The following is a 24,619-nucleotide window of genomic DNA, read 5'->3' as shown; positions in this document are numbered from 1 at the left end:
CTAACTTGGCTGAGAGCATAATGTGCCATGGTAGCATTCAGCAAACAAATCTATTTGGCACTAGATTGGGTTTACGTACTTGATATTGTTGTGTGTGATCAGGAAAGCTTGGCACACACACACACACACACACACACACACACACTTAGAGACTATGTCATGACACTTAATGCACAGCAAGCCTCATTGGCATTTGAACATCCATGATTTACCTACACTACCGGAAGCTGCATGATTATGGAATGGCAGAGGTGGTATAACATGCCCAACAACAATACATTAGTTGTACACAATATTCTCTACACGTCAATATAGACTAGAGACTAGTACTCACCATGTAGTCAGTGATAGGTTTTGTTAAAGGAAACCAAAACCCAAAGAGCAATATGGATTCACTGAGTGAAAGTAGCAACATTAGTAGAACACATCAGTGAAAGTTTGAGGAAAATTGGACATCCGATGCAAAAGTTATGAATTTTTAAAGTTGTGATGCTGGAACCACTGGATCAGGAGACTACTAGAGTTCATGATGTCATGTGTGCAAAACAATATAAAGAAATATCACTTTAGAGAATTACACACACACACACACACACACACACAAAAAAAAAAAATCATTTTTCATGAAAATTACACATTCCATCAACTTGATACTGACATATGTTAAGGGTAGTAATAATTCCCCTTGCTTTCTGAAAGTAGTTAGTCACGAGCTCTTTCATTATGCTAGAAAAGTGAAAGCATGTTGAATTTTCTTTATATTTTCTTTATATTGTTGTCCACACATGATGTCATGAACTCCAGTAGTCTCCTGATCCAGTAGTTCCAACACCAAAACTTTTAGAAATGAATAACTTTTGCATCGATTGTCCCTTTTCCTTAAACTTTCACTGATGTGTTCTACTAATGTTGACTGCTTTCACTCAAGCCACATTGCTCATTGGGTTTTGGTTTCCTTTAATGCTTACTGCCATGCACCTGCAGATCCTGCTTCTTGTTATTTTTTAAAACTAGTTTTCCACCATGTAACACTTCCTGTAATGATAGAGTTATATTGAGTACTTGGGCATGTCTGATAAAAGCTAGCTACAGTTGTAAATGCTCATCTGTGTATGGCCCCATCTTTACAATGACTATACCACTGACAAATCATGCAAAATATTTGATCGATTTCCTATTGAGCTGATCCTTTATTGCAGCCCTACTAACATGTTTTACATACCTATAACTAATAATGATTTCCCTATTTCATGGCTCAACCTACATGCCACTTTTACTTTCCTGATTCATGGGTTAACATGTCTTTGAAGGCTAAGAAGAGAGTGAACGTAAAGATGAATGAGTGTGAAACCTCACCTATCTAGCCACGATATGACTGTCTTTGCTGCCGTCACAATTTCAGCGACAAGAACCAGGATGGATGCGGGAAGACTCTGCACCTGGCTGGTGTCATTTTTGCCCCCATAGGAGCCATTGCGACTACGACTCTGAAGGAACTTGACAAGGCAGTTGGTCCTGGTGTTGAGGTTGAGGGTAACAGACTGTAGGTCCTCCACACTCTGGCGATAATGCTGCAGAGAGACCAGTGAATGCATGTTTAACTAGCAGCCATTTGATAGCCCCCTAATGTGGTAGGGAACAGGAATGGTCAGATGCATGACTATGAAACCTGCAGTACCCTTCATCAACACAGCCCTATGAGAAATGCACTTGTTTATTCACAAATACTGAATATAAATGCACATCACTTAGATGACTTTTGTATCATAAACCAGGAGTCAGACATGTCATATATCCAGTCCTTGTGTCATTACCACGCCTGGGAGGCATAAGTTAAATGCCAACCAAAAGTGAAACCAATACTCTAATCATACTCAATTCCACAATAGTTTGAAAACTTTTCATTTACTTATTCTGTACAATTTATCAATGCCTGAGCTCTCACAACTACCATTACTGCAGCTGATGTTATTACTTCTGAGATAAGTTTCTGGGTCTCCCCAAAGCATTTATACATCTGTAGAAACCAGTACAGGCCACTGACATGGCTGACAAAGGAATGTGACTTTAAACCATTATTCCTTTCATTCATCTTTCAGACTTAGGCTTGAGTAAAAATTCTATCTGGACAGAATACAGAGAATATGTTTACCATTAAGATAATGCTGTCTGCTAAAGGTTGGCTATTGTAACATTTCTGATTTATTGTCCTTTCTTTGGTAAGCTTCACAACCTTGAATTACACATGAAGCAGGACATATATATATATATATCTGACCGTGCACCTCAAAACGAACATAAAGTCGCACGCACTGAAAATAAGTGAAATGGGTCAACCTTGCCGAACTTGACTTTTTCATATTTTCTGAAAGAGCGGGTCTTCTTTTACATTATGCTAAAATTTGGTATCATAAAACGGGCAGGAAAGTGTTTTTTTAGCAGTTTGTCTCGAACATTTTTGGTAGAATAGTGTGATTAGGTGTGTCTTTAGAATCCCTTTTTCATTTCTGAAAAACCTTGACCACACTCTTCACTTTCAACTCTAATAACTTTTGAAAGGATAGTGCTACTGCTTTGAAAGTTGTCCTAAATTATGGACAGAATGTGTTAATGAGGCATGCTTAATTTTAGTTTAATCTGATAATCCCTTCATTGTTGTTACTCTGGTGGTTTACTTCCTGTTTTTTGTCCCATTCATCGCACAGCCAGCATGGTTTGGTAAGATTAAGCGCTTGAATAGACACTGTACTTCAGAGCCTCTTTTCTCAGTTCACACTTTTCCTGAGTTTTTGCTTTCTTTCCAATATTTAGATAGGTTAGGAGAGTCCATTTGATTTGAGTAATACATCATTTCAAAGCTTAAAGATCCTATATGAAGGGAATAAATGTTCGTAAAATTCGTTTGTAGATGAAATATATGTTGGTAATTGACCAATTATGCAAAAAGTTTGGCTCAAATCCCCGCAAGCATCTAGATATCCGCTATTTGCAAGTCCCAAACATCCCCCTCCCTCCCCCTCGAAAACCAGCCACAGTACGGGACTCCAAAAGTTGTGACGTCACGCCAGGGTAGTTAGAGCCACGGGCCCCGGATGCTCTGTAGAAAAGCATTTGGCATCGGGAAAGAATTTCTGTCAATTTTTTTTCAAAGTCTGAAATCTCTGCTATTTATACTTTTGACACCAACTCTTTACTGTTTGTCTACACTTAATAGTATTATCATGAACTGCTTCTTCTCAAACAATTATTTTGTATTACTATGATCTGCAACAAGCCCAAATTTCACACAATTATCACAATTTTCTCCTCATAGTTTTGGTGCGAAAGTAGATCCGGTCGGCCGTCGGTCGGTATGACGTATCACCTCGCAGCTCGTATCGTATGCATTGTACGTACGTACGTGCGGTTCACATTTGTATCATCGTAACTTTTTCATAGCGGTTCGTTTCGAAATTTCGCGTCGATCAATTTTGAGCTTTCACTCCTTCCGAAAATGGCCGAGAACAGTGAGTTATCAGAGTGATCTTTTTATGGACTTTGAGGAGTACGTTAGTGAAGAGGAATGAAGCGACAAAAGCAGAGAAGGGGACGAGAATATAGACGAGGACGATGGAAGTTGGGAAGATGTAAGCTGGGGAGAGGACGATGGAGAAGTGGGAGAGCAAGGTGCTGTCGACGTCAATCCAGCCGGGGAAGCAGCGGCAGGGCCACGGGTGCCGCAACCCTATGAGCCGCTGCCTTTCGATGGAGATGGAATGGCAAACGACGGGGATGCTCCTCGTCTCGATTTTAGACATATTCATTAAGACATATTTCAAATTTCATGGCGAAATGATGTTTCTATCTTGAGAAATTTAACTTTGAAATCACAGCAATATCACCCCATTTTTTTACGAGCACGCATGAAAATGTGACCCAAATCATGTTTGCAAACAACGCCGAAAAGCTGCATTCGCGTGTGGATCTCCAGCGATCAGATAATGAGCGTACAGCGGTTAGAAAATACGCGTAACAAGCGCAGAAGCCACTCCCCCTATGTGTTGTCATACCCTGTGTGCGCTGCGTGCGTACGTACGTGCTCGGTATTCAGTTTACATTCGATTCACATGTACCGTATTGAGCGCCCTACAACACGTACGAACCCCGCGTATGTATGCAGGCGCAGCTAGCTAGCAGCAGCTAGGCAGCCCCGCCGGTAAAATTCGGGGAGCCGAGCGGACGAGAGAGCATCGCGATTGCAAGCCAGGGCAGCCGGCATGGCGAGCATGGTTACGTTCGCACTTTGGCTAAGCGGACATGATTGTATTCACAACCGACTTCTCGGCTTTATAGTGCCAGTGACTCGAGCATCGCGAGTGCACTTTCGAAATATAAATGCCATATAAATGAACAACGATAAGATCATAACCAATCCACAAGTAAACTAATAATAGTAGACAGAAATTTAGTCTGGTTGTTTTGCAAGACGTACGTGATTTGTGAGCGTGACTGTATCCGATATGTACAGTACAGGGTGCGTGCTATGCTGTGATGCGTGTTGTAGGCCTATAGGAGCTATCGCAAGCGACACCAGCCCAGTTTCCTGCCTCGATATGCACATCATACACAACACATACACACACACACGTAGTGACACACACACACAGAGGTAGCTCTTTGCTGGCAGCATCTGGCGTCCGCACCGTACCGCGCGCTGGCACGTACAGAGTCGCATCACTCGCGGATTAATCTTTTACGCGGGACGTTATTTTTCCAACCAAAATAAAACTAAAAAAGTCCTCTCAAAATTCTAAATTTTCTGAATATTATGTGATGTATCAAAAAATCGTTCACTAGAACATTTTTTTCTAATAATTCTTAAACAAATTAGAACATAAAATCCATCATAAGAGAGCGATATGACGCAATTTTAAAGCTTTGACAGCACTGCATTTGCGTGGACATAAGAGGGAATACCCTTACGTGACATCATAATCTAGGGGTCTTGACTCAACGGGGAATAAGGCTTCGATATTTTGACGAAATTTGAACGCATATTCCTCAAAAACCAACCTTTTTAGGGGTTTGAAAGATGTGAGATAGGAAAGTATGGTTAATAAGCCTTTCAAAAACACAAACAGTCCAGTTTTTGGCGATCGGCTTCTTATGTGAACTTTAAAGTCTGCTCTTTCAGAATATGGTCTTAACTAAAAATTCATGTCTGGCGACTTTTTGTTTGTTTTGAGGTGCAGGGTCACATATATATATATATATATATATATATATATATATATATGCAGTTCAATCTATGCCATTGATTATGAAAACATTTGCTTGTTGAGCAGGATCTACTTTGAAGTCACTGCAACTCACTGGAGGTGCTTGTGTCACTTACATTTCCTCCCCAAAAGATAAAATTTCCATCGCTCCCTACCTATGTTTTTAAGTATAAAAGTGGCAAATCAAAAGAGGGATAGTTTGTGCACTATGCTGATGTTGCTGCACAATATTGCTTGTTGTCAGTGCCATTAAATTAGTTTGTGCCTTAAATATGACTCACATGCTAAGGTGTGATCTGAAGTCATTTATGTTGGATATTGTCAGATATAGTATTGTGTAAACAATATACCTTGTTGCTTTATTCTCAGGAAGGGATAGATGAAACATTGTTGCACTGCAACTTCCTTAACCCCTTGAGGATGGACTGATTTTGCTACAACACACATTTTCCACAGACCCCTGCCCGAGTATACTCGGGACTCGTCCTCGACGGGTTAACACCAAGGGTACTCAAACCTATTAAGTCTGTCTTCACACGTTGGATTTAGCCTGATGAATTGATTGGAGAATCATGCAATAAAAAAATGAAATGAGTATGAATCATCCAGCCAAAATGATCACACGGCTTGATAGGCTTTGTTGCTCATTACAATAGAACAACTACTACCGTAAAGTCCCGTGTATAAGACGCACCCGTGTATAAGACGCACCCCTACTTTCGGACCCAAAATAAAAAAATAAAAAAAAAACACGAAAATTTCCACACAAATATTGTGTGTGTCATACATATTATTTCAGCTCAAAATTTCCCTAGAATGCAGCATGTATTTGCTCTATTTTTTGTTTCCTTTTATACTTTCTTTTAACGGTATTCATCGGACATCGGCAAAATACGGAAGACGCAAAATGCGAGACTTGTCTCGGTACTCACTTGCTATTGTTTTGCCTTTCAATCGTGGTAGCATATACATGTATCATCAAAGATCGTACTCATGAGTGTACAGTATGATCTTTGCTATCATACATAGGGTGTCTCGCATATTGACGCATGTCAGACTGGAAGGTTCATTATGAAAAATAAGAAAAACAGTAACAAGTGTAGCAGAGGGATCGTACACCGAGACGTATGGTGCGTACGGTAATTACACTCACTGTTGTTTTGCCTGGAGGGATTACCAGTAACGTGTGTCTCTTGTACTGTATCGATCATGCTTGTATGTATGTACAGTGCTAGCCTTTTGCAAAAGGCAGCTCGCTATACCGGTAATTTCAGCACACGCACACAGAGAGCAATGGACTTGCACACTCAGCGTGCAACGGGCAAGCGCGCTTCGATCCGATCGTTGTGTGCACGTGCATTGCGAGAGCCTCTCTTCAGCTGCTGCCTTAGCAAAAGGCTTGCTAGCTGTACAGTACCTAGCTAGCTAGCTAGCTATACTATCCTCGATCCTGGCCTCGATCGTGAATTATGAAGAGCATGCAAACGAACGCGCCATGCATACACCATTTGAACATGCTTCACACATCGTTCACATTACGGTGACACAGTGTCGATCCTATTCCGTATTTTACAGCTTTTGTCTATGGCCAGATTGATATTAGTACATCGATAAGTTTCACGGTATCGGTAATTTAGTAATGATACCTGTACATCGCGTATTTCAGCTACTAGGTTGGCTGTTGGTAGCTTGGTAGACTGATATACATCGGTACCCAGTAGGTTTACATCGCATCACGTAATACAGCTGCATGTTGTCTATGGCCAGATTGATACATCGGTCATCGTAACTACGTCTACGGTACACAAGACCGATGTATCGTTTATCCCGTTTTTACAGCTGTTGTGTGTGTCCAGATTGAAAGATCGCTCATATATCCGTAAGTTTTAGTGATTGCTTACCCTCCGAACGTCGATGGGCATACATGGCCCCAAGTTGACCTTGTAAAATTGGGTGTACGTGACAGATTTTTTTTCGTGATTCGACTGTACCCGTGTATAAGACGCACCCCCGATTTTTCATGTTTTTCGACGAAAAAAAGGTGTGTCGTATACACGGGACTTTACAGTAGTAGTACACCAAGACCCTGTGTACACCAACCAAAAGGCCAGCCTTTCGGTTGATGTAAATGCACAAAAGTCGAAATGCGGTACCAAATGGGGTACCAAATTGCGGTACCAAATGGCGGCCCAAGACTACCTAGAGGAAGTAGTCTCGGGCCAGTCTCGGGCCGGCCTCGGGCCGGCCTTTCGTTGGTGTAAACGCAAGCGGACCCTAATGCGCGTCCTGCCCTCTCAGCTAGCTGTAGAAATCTTGCTGACATCACGCACCGGCTTGGTTTCATCAAAGATCGTACACTTTTATATGTGCTCTTTGGTTTCATTTTGCGTTCACTTCCATTGTGTCATTTTGTGCAGCTGGGACCGGTGACCTGCGTACATAGAAAACCGGCTGCTGTCTCAGTTTTTTTTCATAGATTATTTCCTTCTTGACAGGTCAGAATAGATCTTTATATATGTACATCTGATTTGTTTACCCTTATTTTTACGATTAAAATTCTGTAATCAAACGTCGGAGTAAATTAACAGAATACAGTAACCCTTTCGTTTCCAACAGTCCCAGTCCATTAGAGCGCTACAAACGAAGAAAAGGATACATGCAGGAGGGGATTTCTCTCAGAGACCGCTGCTCGACAAGGCAGTGTAAACGCATGAAAATGCGAGTCCGAGGACCTTAAAGCGGGCCGGCCCGTCACTGTAAACGGGGTCCAAGTTTGGCACTGTTCTGATAGTTAACATCTCTCACAGATACAGTAGCCTTGTTCATTGACATTTTACCTGCAGCACTATGCATACTGTTGCTGAGAGAAATATTATGTCAATAAATTGAGCATTGACACATGTGATACAAATACAAACAATACATTTTTAGTGTTCATGTCATGTGGTCTTTTGCTCATCACTTAAAAAAACAAACAATAATTCAATAAATTAATAAATAATGACAATAGCCGGGTTCACACGTACAAATTAGCGGGATGACGATCGCGATGCTCATCCCAAGTTTTTTTGCGAGCGTCCACACGTACCAAATTAGCGGGATAGCGATCGCGATCGGTATCCCGCTAATTTGGCGAGCGTCCACACGTACCGAATTATCCCGCTAATTGCCGATAGAGATAACAGCAAAGCCTGCAAACTGGGTCACACAGCGCCCTTCTCTATCACTGCCTGCGCGCACTTACCTTTGTCCATTGTCTTTTACGCGTCAGTGGTGTGGTTCGCGCGCTGTTGTTGTTGTGCTCCAAAGAGGTGAAGGACCTCTTCGCAGAGGCCTCGCTGTTGTGATGTGCGCATTGCATGATGGGATATAAAAACTCGAGATTCTAATCCCGACCGTTCACACGTACCAGCGCGGGGCCAATTATCCCGCTAATTGGTGAACCAGCGCAAGATTTCTTGGGATTAGCATCGCGATGCTTATCCCGCTAATTTTCGGGTTTTTTCTGTCCACACGTGCAAAAAACTCGGGATGACGATCGCGATGCAAATCTCGAGATTTGTATCCCGCTAATTGGTGTACGTGTGAACCCGGCTAGTGTGCATCATGTGCTTTTCAAGGGCGACTTCTGCATACTACATGTTTAAGTCTTTAACCTACAGCCTTTGTGGTTAGTCCTCTATACAATGGTACAACAAATGTGTTTATACAATTAAATGATTTTTAAAACATTTCTAAGGTATGCGGCGGATGAGGTACACTGGATGGCAATAGAGTGCCTTTGTAAAGGGACACTGGTTGGTAATAGGCAACACTGCCCTCTACTGATGACAGCATGTAATTTGTTCACTGACAATGATGCATGATCACATAGACAGAGACACGTCCACACACACAGGATATCAGAATAATGTGACATGGTGTTTATTTCCTCTCTATGGGAATAGAGCAAGACCAGGGTACATGCGTGATCATCAACTAGATTCCTGTAAAGACGCCTGACACATACACTCTGAATTTGTACCAAGGACATCTCATAATAAAACAATTTATCGATACTTTGAGCCAAATACATTGAAACATAACTCTCCTTGAAGTTCTGTCCATTCATAAATGTATCATTTTTCACTCTTATTTCACGGACAATGCACCTTTGTATGCATAATAACTAGATTTGATTTGGGTAAGAGAAAGCAAAAAGTTCTGAGTCATCTCATTGAGCAACTAAAACTGTAAACATCTATTCCATTGACAGGAAATGAAGCGATAAAGCATGTTAGCTTCTGGCTTCCTATTAGTTAATTGGCAGCACACCTGGTGTTGTTAGCCAATTAAAGGGATAGAGTCATCTATAAAGGAGCATAAGGTAAGGTGAACATATCATCAAGCATTAAGAGTTGTGATACCTCACCTTTCCATTCATACTGCAATTAGAGATGCTATGCTGTAGCATTTAAGAAAAAAAGTGTGCATTTTGCAACCATTTGTTTGGAGTCACTTTTACTGAAAATTTCCTCTGTTGTTACTGCTTTTGAAACAAAGGTGGCATGGTATGATGCTCAGATAAATGATAAAATGCCCATATGATTATGAGAATCTCCTACTAGATCTGTCTTTCTGGATAGATAAGTAAGTAGATATAGAAATATATAAAGAGATCAATATATATAGATGTACAGACAGAGATACACGTACGTCACAAATAGTTACTTTCAGTAGTATTATCTTTGACTAGTGAATTAAGAAAAAAAAAGCTATAAAAGCACTCGGAGAGCACAGACCTTCACCAAGCAGCTCATTTCCACCCTTATATATTATGCTGAAAATGGCCCTATTTTCAAAAGATAACGAATCCTTTCTAGTGTCTACCTAAGGTTCCTGCTACGCCTCGAGTGCGCGTATACGCACCTCACATACAACTTGTACACATAGGTTGAATTCCCCAGTGGTTTCTTGGCCCTATTTGCCGATGATAAAAAATTCTTCAAAGAATTCTTAAAATTCTTGGATCCAGATAGTGATGCAGATCACTACCAAAATGTAATCATTTGTTCCATGTGCCATGATCAATTTTTTCCTATAAATTTCATCCAAATCCGTTCACAACTTTTAAAGTTATTTTGCAAACAGACAGACAGACAGACAGACAGGCAGGCAGATAGACGAACAGAGAAACCAATGCCGGCAGAAATCATAGCTTTAGGTTAATTTGTTTTGTTTGGTAGTTTTGTTTTGTTTTGTTCTGCTTTTTCCTTGCGTGACTACCAATATATTGCCCATGAAGATTCACAGAACAGTATTTTGCTGCAAGAGTCTTGGGGGTTCATCAATACTTTGGGTCTTTCTGAATGTAAAATAAATTGCCCTACCATGCCTTCATCAAAGTTACAGGTCTCTGAAATTCCCAGGGTACTTGGAATGGGTCAGTGTTATTCAAGCAAAGTGAAGTTACTTCTAAATGCAGGACAGCATAGTGTCTAGGGCTTGTGGCACTATTCCTTTCCTTTGCAAACCTTACCCTCATAACTCCCCCCTATAGCACAGTTGTCAGTGTAGCACTTATAATAGTTCAGCTGCAAGTTTGAGTTTATCTCACCACCAAGCTTGACATCTAAGAGAAGAGTTCCTTGAATTTCTGTATCATAAGAGCCTTCAGAGTGACTCTACAAAGGATACTCAATGACTTGGCTGCTTACATAAAAAACTGCACCGCAATCACAGCTAATATTTCTTGACATTTACTTGCTTGTCACCTAACCTTCAAGTAGCCTTATCTTTTGTTAATCTCAGGTATATGACACATGGCTGTGTCATTCATACAGATTGTCTAAAATCACATCTGCCTCATAAACACTTTTGTCAATTGTCATTTTGCTTTCAATAAGTGTGATTTCAAAATTTTTGCTGCATTATCATTATTATTATAATTATTATTACACACACTGCTATAAAGATGTGCCAGTGTAATTGAATTATAACTTGTAAATAAGGGTTGTGAACTTCTGAGTTCTGACAGAAGAGTACAATCTAATAATTATGCAAAGCTTACAGTGGCAAAATCTAGTTCCTGACATACCCAATGTGCTGCTATATCAAAATTAAAACATCATTTCAAAATATGAACAAGATTTTCTCCAAGGCATGATTGAATATTTCTAAAACAGAAATTTGATTGAAATTTGACTATGGGTAAAATGCTTTATTGGACCACCACTTTGCTTCAAAGCCCTTTCTACAGTGAAATGCCAATTTTTCCCCACATACGACAAGCAGTCATTGCTCAATTCCCAAACAGTGAATGCTTGCTGAAAATCTCATCAAAAGAGCCCGTAGACATCCATTTTATGCATCACATGACTCCACTTCAGACAGAGAGGCATATGGCATCTACAAACAATCACATAGCTCTTAAAGTCTCACATTAAGGCTAGGATGTCCTGTACCGGACATAGGAGGTTATTGCATTTCCCTCAACGATTGGGGCATTTCCTGGACAAGTTAGGCCCACTTGAGCCTCCTGCCTGACCATGACATAGCGGAACTTGCTTTCTTTGTGCAATACTAGAGCAGTTAAGATGGAGAAAAGAAGGCAGGGGTAGAGATAATGGTAGAATTTGAGATGGAGAAGAAGAATGAGAAGCAGAGACAGGGACAGAATGAAACAGAGAGAGAAACAGACTGACTGACTGACAGAGACCAAGACAGAAACAAAGAGATAGAGAGAGAGAGAGAGAGACATAGAGACATGGAGAGACAGAGAAAGAAAGGGAGAGAAAGGCAGAGAGAGAGGGAATAGAAACAGAAACAAGCATCACAGAAGCTGTGTTGGAAGGTCTTGCTGAATTCTACTGGCATACATTGACGAAGCACATTTAAACATGAAAGACAATTTGAGCTTGTTGGAAAGTGCACTCTCAATAGATCTATGCACACAATTTACACAACTAGTTATGAAGGGCTTATGTAAATCACTTGCTCGGACAACGCAATAAATTACTAGTAATGATGAACATTGCAACATGAGAGGTGCGCTGTACGTGAACTATTCTTAAAAACCCATAATATTGGATATTATTCTCTCATATAGAAAGGCAATGCGGTACCTCAGATCGGTTTTTTAAAAGAAACTCAGAAAAAGAAGCAAACAGTTGTTTTGATTATCTTGAAAGCAAAACAACATCATAATGGATATTTTACTTGAATACGAAGAATGAGAAAATGATGACTCCTAGATATGAAACCACTTAATCAAAACTCCTAACTTGTTTTGATTACACAACAAAACACCAAACCTTTCACTTCATATTCGTGGAAATGCACTTTCCTTGAGAGGATATGTAAGAATATCAAATCCATCATAAACCATGAGCAGAGGTTATGACTGTTGTTGTTTTTCCAAGAAAACAAACATTTGTGAAATATCAAACAGAAAAAAAAAAAGTGAAAATAATTCACAATATTGCCACCATGACAGCTCTTTTCGTTTGCCATTGTGTATACTGAGTACCTTTTCCAACTTTGTCTGTGTAACTTTCAGAGTAAAATTATCTTCGCCTTTGGGTTAATTCATTCTGACAGGATGGATACCTACAACATTCAGTATCAGTCTCAACCCAAAGTTCAGTTATACCATGTCACAGTGAGGTTACCAAAGGCATTTTGCTGGAACTGGATATCTGTCAGCTGTTATTCCTTCATCACTACTGGTAACTTGTAATGATCCCTATACATGGAAAAAGAAAACCCTCCCTATGTTCCCTTTTTACTTACAATTCCAAGTGATCTACAGATATCAATCAGTGCTAATCTCTCCTTCTTCTTGTTATCCTACCTTCCTATTTTACACCCCTCATCCATCTCTTCCACATTTAGGTGTTACCCCTAGCGCCCAATCATAGCCCACTGTCTACCCCACTCCAAAGCCAAGCCATCCCACTCCACAGCCCAGTCATCCCTCTCCCCCTTCATCCCACAGTCCAGGGCCGGTTCTAGGAACAGTACCCCCTGGAAAACCACCCTCCGGATAACTACCACCCGGATAATTACCCCCCAGGACAATTCCCCCCTAGGGCAACTACCCCCCGGACAACTACCCTCCAAGGGCAATTACCCTCCAGGGTAATTACCCCCTAGGACAACTACCCCCCGGACAACTACCCTCCAAGGGCAATCACCCCCCAGGGCAATTCCCCCTTAGGAAACCTACCCCCTGGATAACTACCCCTCGGATAACTACCCCTGGATAACTACCCCCTCGGATAACTACCCCCTGGATAACTACCACCCGGATAACTACCCCCTGGATAACTACCCCCCGGATAACTACCCCCTGGATAACTACCCCCCGGAGAACTACCCCCTGGGTAACTACCCCCCGGAGAACTACCCCCCGGGTAACTACCCCCAGGATAACTACCCCCCGGATAACTACCCCCCGGATAACTACCCCCCGGATAACTACCCCCCCCGGATAATTACCCCTCGGATAATTACCCCCCGGATAATTACCCCCCGGATAATCACCCCCCCCCCCCCCCCGGATAATTACCCTCCGGATAACTACCCCCCCCCCAATAATTACCACCAGGATAATTATCCCCAGGTTAATTACCCCCTCCTCCGATAACTAGACCCCAGATAACTTCCACCCGATAACTACACCCTCCGATAACTTCCCGAGGATGATTACCCCGGATAAGCAAGCCTACAACTCCCCCTCCCCTATAACTATCAAGACGAAAATTACCCCAGGACAGTGCACCACGCCAATTACCCCCTGGGTAACTACCTCCCGGGTCATTGCCCCCCCCCCCCATCTTACCTTTAATAAAAAGAATATCATTACTACAGGAAACGAAGTTCTTTGTATTATTTGCCAGGAATCACGGAGATGCCATACTGATACATCATTTTATGAAAACAACATCTTAAAGATTTACGATTTGTATCGTTTGCACTTAGGACAATTTATGTAAAAGCTTAATTTCTCCCTCTGTATTTTGACTCTATGTTCATGAAAAACGAAGCTGTCCCTTCATATCCTACCCGGTAATCCAGTAAATGTCAATGCCTTTAACCAAACTATTTTCGCTAAATCTGTATTTTCTTTTACTGTTCCGAAATTTCGGATTTCTCTTGATAGTATAGTATAAAAGAAGTTTTAAGTTTGAATGCCTTTACCATTGAACTAAAGACATTTTGAAGAAATGTTACACTTCAGAATGAGTTAAACTTTTTGCAATATTTTTTTAACCACAATTGTCTATCGTTTACCACAACTCCATGTAACACTTCTTTATTTTGAGGAGCTTTTATCTCATGCCTCACGTGCCCTGGTTTTGACCCATCATCTTCCTCTTCCCTCTCGCTTTTCTCTGTCCACTGTGAAGGTAGTCTATTCCTGTCATTCATAACTCACCTTTCCTCTTTCTCTCATTACAAGGGATTTATCTCGTGTGTGTTCATGTGCAGTGCACTCCCGTTAAAACGAAATGCTCAGGACCGGCAGTTTTTTGTTTTTTTTTTTCGTTTTAACGAAATTTCGTTGTAACCGAACAAATATAATATGCAATGTATAACGAAAAGAAGGAAACCACGCATAAAAAAATTTTGTTTGTTGAATCCTCATCATACGCTGGAAAGCTATGTGAAATGGGAGAATACCTTTTTAATTTCGTTTAAATATTACATTTTAAAAAGAGCATAAAGTTGTTTGTGTTGTCACACATGTGTAGAAAATGACGGTGTAGGATTTGGTTACAGTTCGCTATTCCAAAGGTTCTTTTCTTACTAAAGTACGTTACTCCGAAGACTCCTTATTCTGAAGTTTCGCCATTCCCGGGATTCCGATGGTTTGTTTATGTGAAGATTCGCATTTCCGCAGAATCATTATTCCGAAAGTTCATAATCTAGATCAAAATAATATATTGTTCATTTTCCGAAGGTTCGTTGATCTGAAAATGAAATGAGGCTCGTCATTCTGAAGGTTTATAAATCAAAAAAAAAAAAAAAAAAAAGGTTCACCAGTCAGAAAGTCCGTTGTTCCGAAGGCTTTTTCATCCGAAAATGAAATAAGGTTCGTTATTCCGAAGAAATTTTGTTAATGAAAAAAAAAATGAGAAAGGTTAGTTATTTCGAAGATTTATTTATCTTAAGACGATTATAAAGATTGCAATTCTTAAGTTTTGTTAGTGTACTCTCCTTTTTCCACCATGGATTAACGATACTTTTTGTAATGTTCCGATTAACGAACGTTTTGAATTCCTATCATTTTCGGACTAACGAACCGTATAAGAATAAGAATAAGGACCATATTTTATTATCGAATTAACGAACCTTTGGAATAACGCCAAAATGTGCGTAATAACAAACCCTCTTTCATTTCCGAACTAACGGACATTTAGTTGTATCAGAATCTGTGTGTTTTGTATTAAAGGACTTCGGAACAATGAAACAAACCTTATCTGAATTCAAATTATTTTATTACAACAACGCAAGTTCCCCTCGGAAACTGTGCGTGATACACGGAGTGAACATTTAATGATGCGTTCGCTTATGCAGAGACGAATAATGCTTGTTCCGCTATGCATTTTCGAATGCGATCCGTATTTCGTTATAACGGAGCGCATTTCTTTTGTTTTTCTTTGTCAGTGGCGCTCAGAAAAGACTTCGTGATAACGAAAATTTTGTTATAACCGTCTTCGTTATAAGCGAATTTTGTACCATAGACTTTAATGGCGATAATTTTGGGACCAGAAGTTTTGCTTCGTTATAACGAAATTTCGTTATAGCCGTGTTCGTTGTAACGGGAGTGCACTGTATCTTTATTTGTGTACTTCGTCTCTGTCTTAATTTGCTTTCTTTGCATTGTTTCATCAATTTTGTAACTATTTTACTGTTATACCGTTAACGCTCATTTCAGAATTGCCCTACTGCATTATTGGGCATATTAACAACTAGTATATCAAGGATGTGGGAAGAGATTGTCACCTCCTTGGTATGATCACTGCAGAACATTACCTCCCTTGACAATTACTCCTTATTAAAATTAGGCTCCAAACAATCACCCCTCTTACAATAACTCTCCCCCAGAAAATTACGTCTCTCATTGTTATTTTCGAACACATTAGCTATTTGAATTGAAAAAAAAAACCAACATTTGTTCATATCGTCTGGTTTTGGTCGAGACCTAACTTCAGGTTTTAAACATCTTTTGGGTGAGATAATTAGAAACCCCTTACGAAATATTAAAGAGCATGTTATTCCAAGAAGGATTCAATTTTTTAAGAAAAAAAAAATACTCTTGAAATGGCCGGGATAAAACAGAGCAGCCCTATAATGTAAAAAGGATTCTGTCAACTACAACTCTCCCTAGATCTATTCAAAAAGAGGGTGCAGGACAAAAGACTTCGTTAACAACTAGGGGTGTTTTGTAAAAAAAAAAAAAATAAATAAAATACCGTTAAACTCGTAATATTTTACTCTTTCTAATGAGACTAACTTATATTTGAACTGGATTTCCTCTTAAAGTGTCGAGAACATTTAATTTGAAAACTAGCACAATTCTACTTGTATGTAAAACAAGCTGTAATTTTGCTCTCATGACAGATTAGGGCACCTTTTGATAAAAGTTGCCAGTTATGACATCTTGTTAGTATCTAATAATTTCAATAAAACCGTGGGTTCTGCTTGATTGATAAGCTCGAGTCACTGACTTGTTACCATGGACCTGCTTTGATCGACCTACAATGATTGGTAATTGTGTGGAACTGACAGCTTGTCAGGACTGATAACTTTCATAAAACCGTGCCCGGATCCTATCAGAAATTATGGCTTTATATCGAAGAGTCCCTCGTTAATGTTAAGGGAATATGAATTGCAGTGAAATCAACTCTCCTTTTCTTATGTTTATCGTCTATCATGTGTTATAACGGTAGAAAATAAATGACAAGCCCAAAGAGTGATGACAGTGTAAGAGAAAAGTGCATCTTCTGATATGGTGTTATGAACTTATGGAAAATATACGACGGGTGGTAACTTTGGGGGGCGGGGAGGGAGGGTTGTCCAGTAGGTAAGTATCAGGAGGGGGCGGGGGGGGGGGGGGGGGTTCGGGGTATTGTTAATGGGGGGGGGGGGGGGGTAGTAATCCGGGTGGTAGTTATCCTGGGGGTAGTTATCCGGGTGGTAATTATCCGGGTGGTAGTTATCCTGGGGGTAGTTATCCGGGGGGGTAGTTATCCGGGGGGTAGTTATCCGGGGGTAGTTATCCGGGGGGGGGGTAGTTCTCCGGGGGGTAGTTACCCAGGGGGTAGTTCTCCTGGGGGTAGTTATCCAGGGGGTAGTTATCCGGGGGGTAGTTATCCAGGGGGTAGTTATCCGGGTGGTAGTTATCTGGGGGGTAGTTATCCGGGGGGTAGTCATCCAGGGGGTAGTTACCCAGGGGGTAGTTATCCGGGGGGTAGATGTCCTAGGGGTAATTGCCCTTGGGGGTAGTTGCCCTAGGAGGGTAGATGACCGGGTGGTAGTTTTCCTAGGGGGTAATGGCCCTGGAGGATGATTGCCCTAGGAGGGTAGTTGTCCGGGGGGTAGTTGCCCTAAGGGGGAATAGACCTGGGGGGTAATTATCCGGGTGGTAGTTATCCGGAGGGTAGTTGCCCAGGGGGTAAGTGCCCGGATACGTCCAGGGCCCACTTCTCACCAGGTTACAAAGCAGGTTGATGGCATCCAGCATGATTTCCTGATGACCCACTTTCTCTATGTCCAGTTCCTCTAGGTCCTGAGCAGTCATCAACAAGAGCCGGTCTCCAGTTACCTTTCTGGTCAGCACAGTTTTAATGTATGGATGGAGAACGGAGTCCAGACCTGCACATAATGACATCAAATATAACACCACATTTATCATATGAATTTGACTTTCTCAGATACACAAAGATTTCACTTGCCATATGATACACTGTTTAACCAGAAAATGGGATTTTGAAGATTTTTACAAATTTTCATAGAACAATACAATCCAGTCAAGCCTATACAGAAGCTTGTACATGTTAGGGCAAACTTCATAACTGGAGTTATTACCTCATTTGGTCATCTGGGTAACAAATGCTGGGATGCTGATAATGGTATCCTTTGTGGCCAAACTCTCATTAGTCTGTGATTACACACCCAGGCAGTGAAGGAGATCAATGATTAAAGGGAGTATGTCCTACTGCCCCTGACTCGTGGCCTAAATGATCCTGTGAAATGAATCACCGGCCTTGGGCCCACACCTCATTGGTCATAATGCCACCCTGCCATTTAGCATTATATATGTTTTCTTGATGTTGGGTCTGCCACAATGCACACCTCTCTCTATTCCATCACAACGCATGGATCCGCTTGCTAATTGCATTCAATATCACGGCATCATAATCACTGCCGAGCATCTAACTTGCTATTTGAGGGACACATGTGAGTCATAACATGTTATTCTATGAATGTTTCACACCAACAAAGCTAGAATGATTTTAGTCATGTCTGATAGATTGAAAGATCTGCATTTAATAAGCAATCTTGCCTCTTCTAATCATCTTCCCTAGAGGATCAATGTACTACATGTGATGAATTCATATCAAAGGAGAGCTATACTACAGAATTACTGATAAATAATGGCACAGTGCACAAAGCTGAATTTGAAATGACAAGACAATCATATAATCAGAAACATACTGAATCAATAAGTAATTAAATCTGTTATTATCCCATTCTGGCAAAGGGATGAATCAATTAGATATAAATGATTAACATACATTCATCATTTTGTCAGGTCTGACTTGGGTATCTTTCTGGTTCTCATATGAAAGAACATAAAAACATTGTTTGACAATTTTATATATTTGCACACATAAATCAAAAAGAGAAATTTTAATGTGTTGACTGAAATAAATCCAACTGAAATGTTAATGTGATGGACAATCATGGTAGGTCAGTGAGTGAGTGTGCTGGTGAGTCTTCATCAAAATATGTGATTACACTGTTCCTGTGACTGTTGATTCATCATGCCCATCTCTTCCATCATCATGACTTCAATGAAGTAATATCTTTTTGTTTCTGCATGACCACTCAATTGAATCCATCTTGCCCACGTATCATCATAATTTACATGTACCTACCAATTTTCCCATAAGGTTTATGTTCATAAATCTATTAAGCTAACCATTTCATACATTTTGACTTAAAAAATATATTTATTTATTTATCTATCTATCTATCTATCTATCTATCTATCTATCTATCTGTTTATCTAAAATATCTCTTTATCTTATATACATCTATCTGCAATTCCAAACAGCAGTTTAATGACTGATCTATCTTGGTGTCTATACTTTCATCGAAATCTCTCAGAATTCACCTTTACAACGATATGTATCTGTTTGATAATAGTTACATATAAAGTCATCAAACATCACTTGCTCTCCCCTTCCCCTTTCCTACCTCTCAGATTTTAGACTACCATGACACCCTCCCCTAACCCTTTCATTTACCACATATCTCCGTGATAGTAATGACCTCATGACATCTTCACAAAAAATGACACAGAAAGTCTTGTCATGGTCTTTATCCCAGGTGTTCACCTCATTTATCGCTTGAGCTTGCATCCTGGGGGCCTGCAGAAGTACTTGGTCCCAATAAACCTTCATCCCCCTCTTTACCTATCACCTCCCCTGACCTTCATGGCAGTAGCCTCACTTACAGGCTCTTTCTCTCTTTCTATCTTAACCCATTTATCTCCTCCCCCTCTCCCCCCCCCCCCCCCCCCAAAAAAAAAAAAAAAAAAAAAACTGCATAGAAAGCAATCACAGAGAGTGGGAGTATAATTAATGGTAAATCTAGACTCTGCATACATTTCCTCTCCATAAAGTATTTCTTTATTCAATACAAGTTCTAGAAGCTCTTTTATATTGCCTAAGGTCCATTGTTGTGATCTTTTTCCTTCCCTTGTGTGATAATGCAGCATAGTGTATTATATGTGATCATGACCTCAGTGTGTAGAGGTACAACTGTATCCAGCAAAACAAAGCCACTGGAACAAAACTGCATTTTGTGCTCATGATTCATCTATATTATACATTCTATACGCTATTCATCTTTTCTGCCATTTAAATGTCCTGAACGTGGCCCTCACCTGGAAAATAGTATATACGTTGTATATGCCATTTAAGGCCTAGTTAAAGGGTTTAGCAGCATATTTGTTGTTGCTCAGTCCTATTCAATTTCATGTCGGTCAATTACAAGTTGGCAAAGCTGCATGAGAGAATGCCAAGACTGTTAAAGAAAAAGAAAAAGCTCAGAAGCTTTGTAGAAGCTGAAAAGTGATTTGTCAACCTATGCCTCAAAAAATTGGACATAATCAGTCGATACACCACATTCTAACAATGCTACAAATTCTAGACCTCTTGCATTATTACTACCAAACCTGTTTTGAGATAATCTGGTTTTGTTTTGCTTTGCATGAAGCTTGCTGTTAATGTGTATTAGCCGCATGGTATGCCCTCCATTTTGAAGTCTTCCTATCAGTGGAATGTTTTCCCTCCTTTAATAATTATGGTAATCCTCCTCGCATACAACAACAGCCAGACAAATGTTACAAGGAGACTTTGCATGGGCTTTCTAACAGAGTCAGATCACAACTCCCTGAAATCTCACTCCTGCTCCAATACAGAGTCTGGACAGTTTCATTTCCACTTGTCAGACACATTTTGGAAACGTGAGAATGAGAGATAGAGCAAGTATGTTAATGAGTCAAAGTGGCTAACGGCAGGCTGTGAACAGCAGTCTCATTAAGAAAGAAAGGGATGTGCGTTATCCTGAATACTTCCATGAGTCAACAAGATATACGCTATGGAACAATGGACATCTCTTCACAAACTATCTAAAAATAGGAAGACTGAGAATCCTTCCAGGACAAACATTCAGGTTATTACAGAGTATGACGTAAATAGCCAGTAAGCCATCTCCTGACTTCTACCCACAACACACTCTCTGCCTCCCCACCCCCCTAACCATCAGTCCTTGTCACTATCCAGACTCTTCTGAACCTGTCCAATACAAGACAGAAATATGATTCATATCTTAAAGGCATTATATACCAGCCTTCATCAGAAACAAACAATTTTCAGGGATTATCTTATTAGGGACTTTAAAAGGTATATGAATGTTGTGATATAATTATCCATGTCACATAGATCTGCAACAGTGGATGCACCTGGCTGGGAGATAGGTTAGGGCAGTCCATGGACTACACATTTATTCAGTTAATTCTGCCCAATGCCTGGCAGCCTTGCCAGGTGCATCCAGCGTCTGAGTATTTTTGTGTTATTGCAGTGATTGATTGTTATGGCATTTCACACTTGATAAGTATCTCAATGCAAATTGGCATGTTCATGACATTCTCCAAATAACAATGTCCCTGTGCCTATGCATTTAACAGAAACAACATCTCACTATTAGTTTGAGAGAGCTAACAATACTGTATCACTGTTCTGGGAATGGCTTTATAAACTATCACTTAAGTAGAGTGAAATTATGCATATTCCATTTAAGCAATTTGATTGTACAAGGTAAAATTACACATATAAAAAAATACACAAGTCTTGAATCGCATGCTGTGGCACGTGGACTTTAAAGATTAATCCGCTCTGAACAGAATCTACTTTACCCAAGTGAGGCCTGGGAGTAATATTTTTAGGAAATTCAAATCCCACAAAGTGGTTTGCACACACTGCCAGAGGGGGCCCCTGTGTAACAGCATCATGAGACTTCTTTGTGAGACAATAATATCTTTGGCTCTTAGGGGGCTTGTTCTCACACACTCATCAGTATCACAGATCTGCTCCTGTCTCCACAAGTCGCAGCAAAGATTTTGCATTTCCGGCCGAAGAGCAGCCAAATGGCCCAGCAGGCATTAAGCAGTGATTCTCCTCTGGGCCCGAAGCCCTCCTTCTTTAATAAGTGGGAGGAGGATTGAGACTGCTATGGCCAAGGCAACCCAGCTACAACATGGTGCTATTAATCACTTAATGACGTGCAAAGGCAGCCACAGTCATCACTGTACTACTCAGACAGGGGAGGGGGTGGATGGACATGGATTCAGCTGAAGGAAGGGAAGAAGACCACACATGGCCACAAGAATATAAAAAGACTGACAAAATAGTATGATATGTGTATAATCACTGATGCTAAATGCAGACAACCTTTGAAGTCTATAAATAACACGGAAATGTCAACATGTTTATAAAAATGCATCCTGTTACAATTGTAATATGGCTAAAACTATCATTCTTAAACGAATGGAATGCAGCACACGATCATCACAACTGAAACTGATGAATGGCCAATAGTACAATTCAAGTCAATCAAACATGATTTTAAAAAAAGGGGGGGGGGGCATACTCTTGTTTACCATTTCATATTAACACCTCAAACCATCTGCATTACATTCAAGATATCACTACAAAACTGAATGCAGATGTCCACTCCTTCATCCAATATCTTCCAGCCAGTACTTCAACTTCAGTATGCAATGAAATGATAATGGCAGTTTTCATCACTGACGTTTCCATGTGATCAGCCAGAACAAGGGCTAGGAATGATTAATCATGCCCTCCCCCTCCCTTTTGTCATGATATCAGTCATGAACAAATGGCATGTTCTATTCCACACATTGCAGTTGCACAGTTTAAATGCTGTAAGCCACAGAGCCACATTCCTTTCTTTGCTTTATACTCACTCTCCACATAGAGGCTTGTCACACACTTTACCAACAAGATTAAATACATCTTGAACAACCTGCCTTGGAGGATACCTCATCATCCTCAACTACAGATTCAAGCTCCTTAACTACCTCTCAAAGAACCCTACATCTGTTACCATGGCACGCATGACATCAACTCAGCCTTAGAGATTACATCTCAGATGCAGCTTTCATTTGAGCAGATAGACCTAGCTATCAAGTCAAACAAAAATGAAACAACATGCACAAAATGGGGCAGAGAGAGGGTACTTGCGATCGGTCTCTCTACCCAGATCACAGTCAAGAGAATCAAGATGAAGCTGAGATACTTACTACCAAGTGTAACTAATTCACACAAATGTTTACTGTCAATATGGCTTTCATAGGCTTTCATGACATCATTCGCATGCTATGCTGAATATTTCGCGAGGTTTTTATTTTTGCAAATTTCGTGAGTTGGTTGCTACTTGCAAATTTAAAAACGTACAAAAATATACATTCTGATCCCAACATGAATGTCATGTGCAGGCATACATTTCTCCATTCAGTACCGTACTCCACAATCACAAACTTAACCACTTGCAAAATTGCCAGAAAGCCCAAATTTACAACAAAAAAATTAGACTCACTAAATATATGATGTATAGAGATTCTATTAAACCCAAACAAACTGTTAAAAAAAAGGTAAAACAAAGGGTGAGGTTCAATGTGGATTCATAAGACCACCTCTCAAAAATTTCTAAGCCTCCTGAAGTAGAACAAAGTGAAAGACACGTGACAAGTCTAATCAGTAGAATATAGGATTTCCCTAGATTCTGACATTGATCGATCGTCACCTACTCTATACTGCTGCCTACAACTCAGATTGTGTCATAACCAAGAAGGAAGAATTTTAATTAGTAGAATTCATCAATGAGCATTTGCACTAAAACTGTAAAAAAAAAAAGGTCAAACACACTAAATATGACTTAGAACAGACTAACAACCTCCTTATACAGCCATTACATCATTTGTCAATTCAGAACCTTACAGGTACAGGTTTTGTTCTTGATGCTGAACAAAGTCTATTAATTGTGTAAGAACCCATGAAATGCTGAGCTCACTGGGGGAAGTCCCTGGTTTTTATTGGGACAGTAGGGGGTAAGTTCAAACATGTCAAAGGAACAGTGATAGTACAATGATCAGATTTTCCACTCACTCCACTCTTGTTTGCAGAGCCCCAGTTTATACAGGGTCTGGAATACATGTCTATACACGTAGCAATTCCAATACTGTAAAAGTGGATATTTTCACACGACTAATTTTTCGCGCTTGGCCAGGTGAGAAGAGTTTCGCGTGTTTTTAATTCCGTGGAATCAAGACATCGTGCACATGAACATATGACAAGCGAAAATATCCGCATGCTTTTATTTTCACGTTAGTTTCTGGTTGTGCGAAATGCATGAAAATTTCAACACCGCGAAAATTTCCACTTTTACAGTACCCTCTGATGGCTCGCACTGAGAGAGGCTCTGGCTCCATTACTAGTAGTTGGCTGTGCACTGTGTACTAGTGTACATTCTGTCTGGAATGGTTGGTGAATATCAGAATAACA

At 40.3% G+C, this 24,619-nt stretch overlaps 1 protein-coding gene across 1 annotated transcript in view; it reads right to left on the bottom strand.

Annotated features, from left to right (window-relative positions):
- LOC139737110 (connector enhancer of kinase suppressor of ras 2-like) overlaps window positions 1-24,619 on the bottom strand; it is a 114,018-nt gene that overhangs the window by 42,128 nt on the left and 47,271 nt on the right. The window contains exons 2-3 of the mRNA XM_071647789.1: window positions 17,956-18,119; window positions 1,357-1,571 (exon numbers count right to left, since the gene is read on the bottom strand). Of these exons, the coding sequence (XP_071503890.1) occupies window positions 1,357-1,571; window positions 17,956-18,119 (379 nt within the window). The remainder of the gene's footprint in view (window positions 1-1,356; window positions 1,572-17,955; window positions 18,120-24,619) is intronic.

The sequence above is a fragment of the Diadema antillarum genome, unplaced genomic scaffold, assembly GCF_040938485.1.
Source record: "Diadema antillarum isolate AM-2024a unplaced genomic scaffold, OU_Dant_1.0 seq00000682_RagTag, whole genome shotgun sequence".
Lineage (NCBI taxonomy): Eukaryota > Metazoa > Echinodermata > Echinoidea > Diadematoida > Diadematidae > Diadema > Diadema antillarum.
This window is presented reverse-complemented; position numbering and strand designations above follow the sequence as displayed.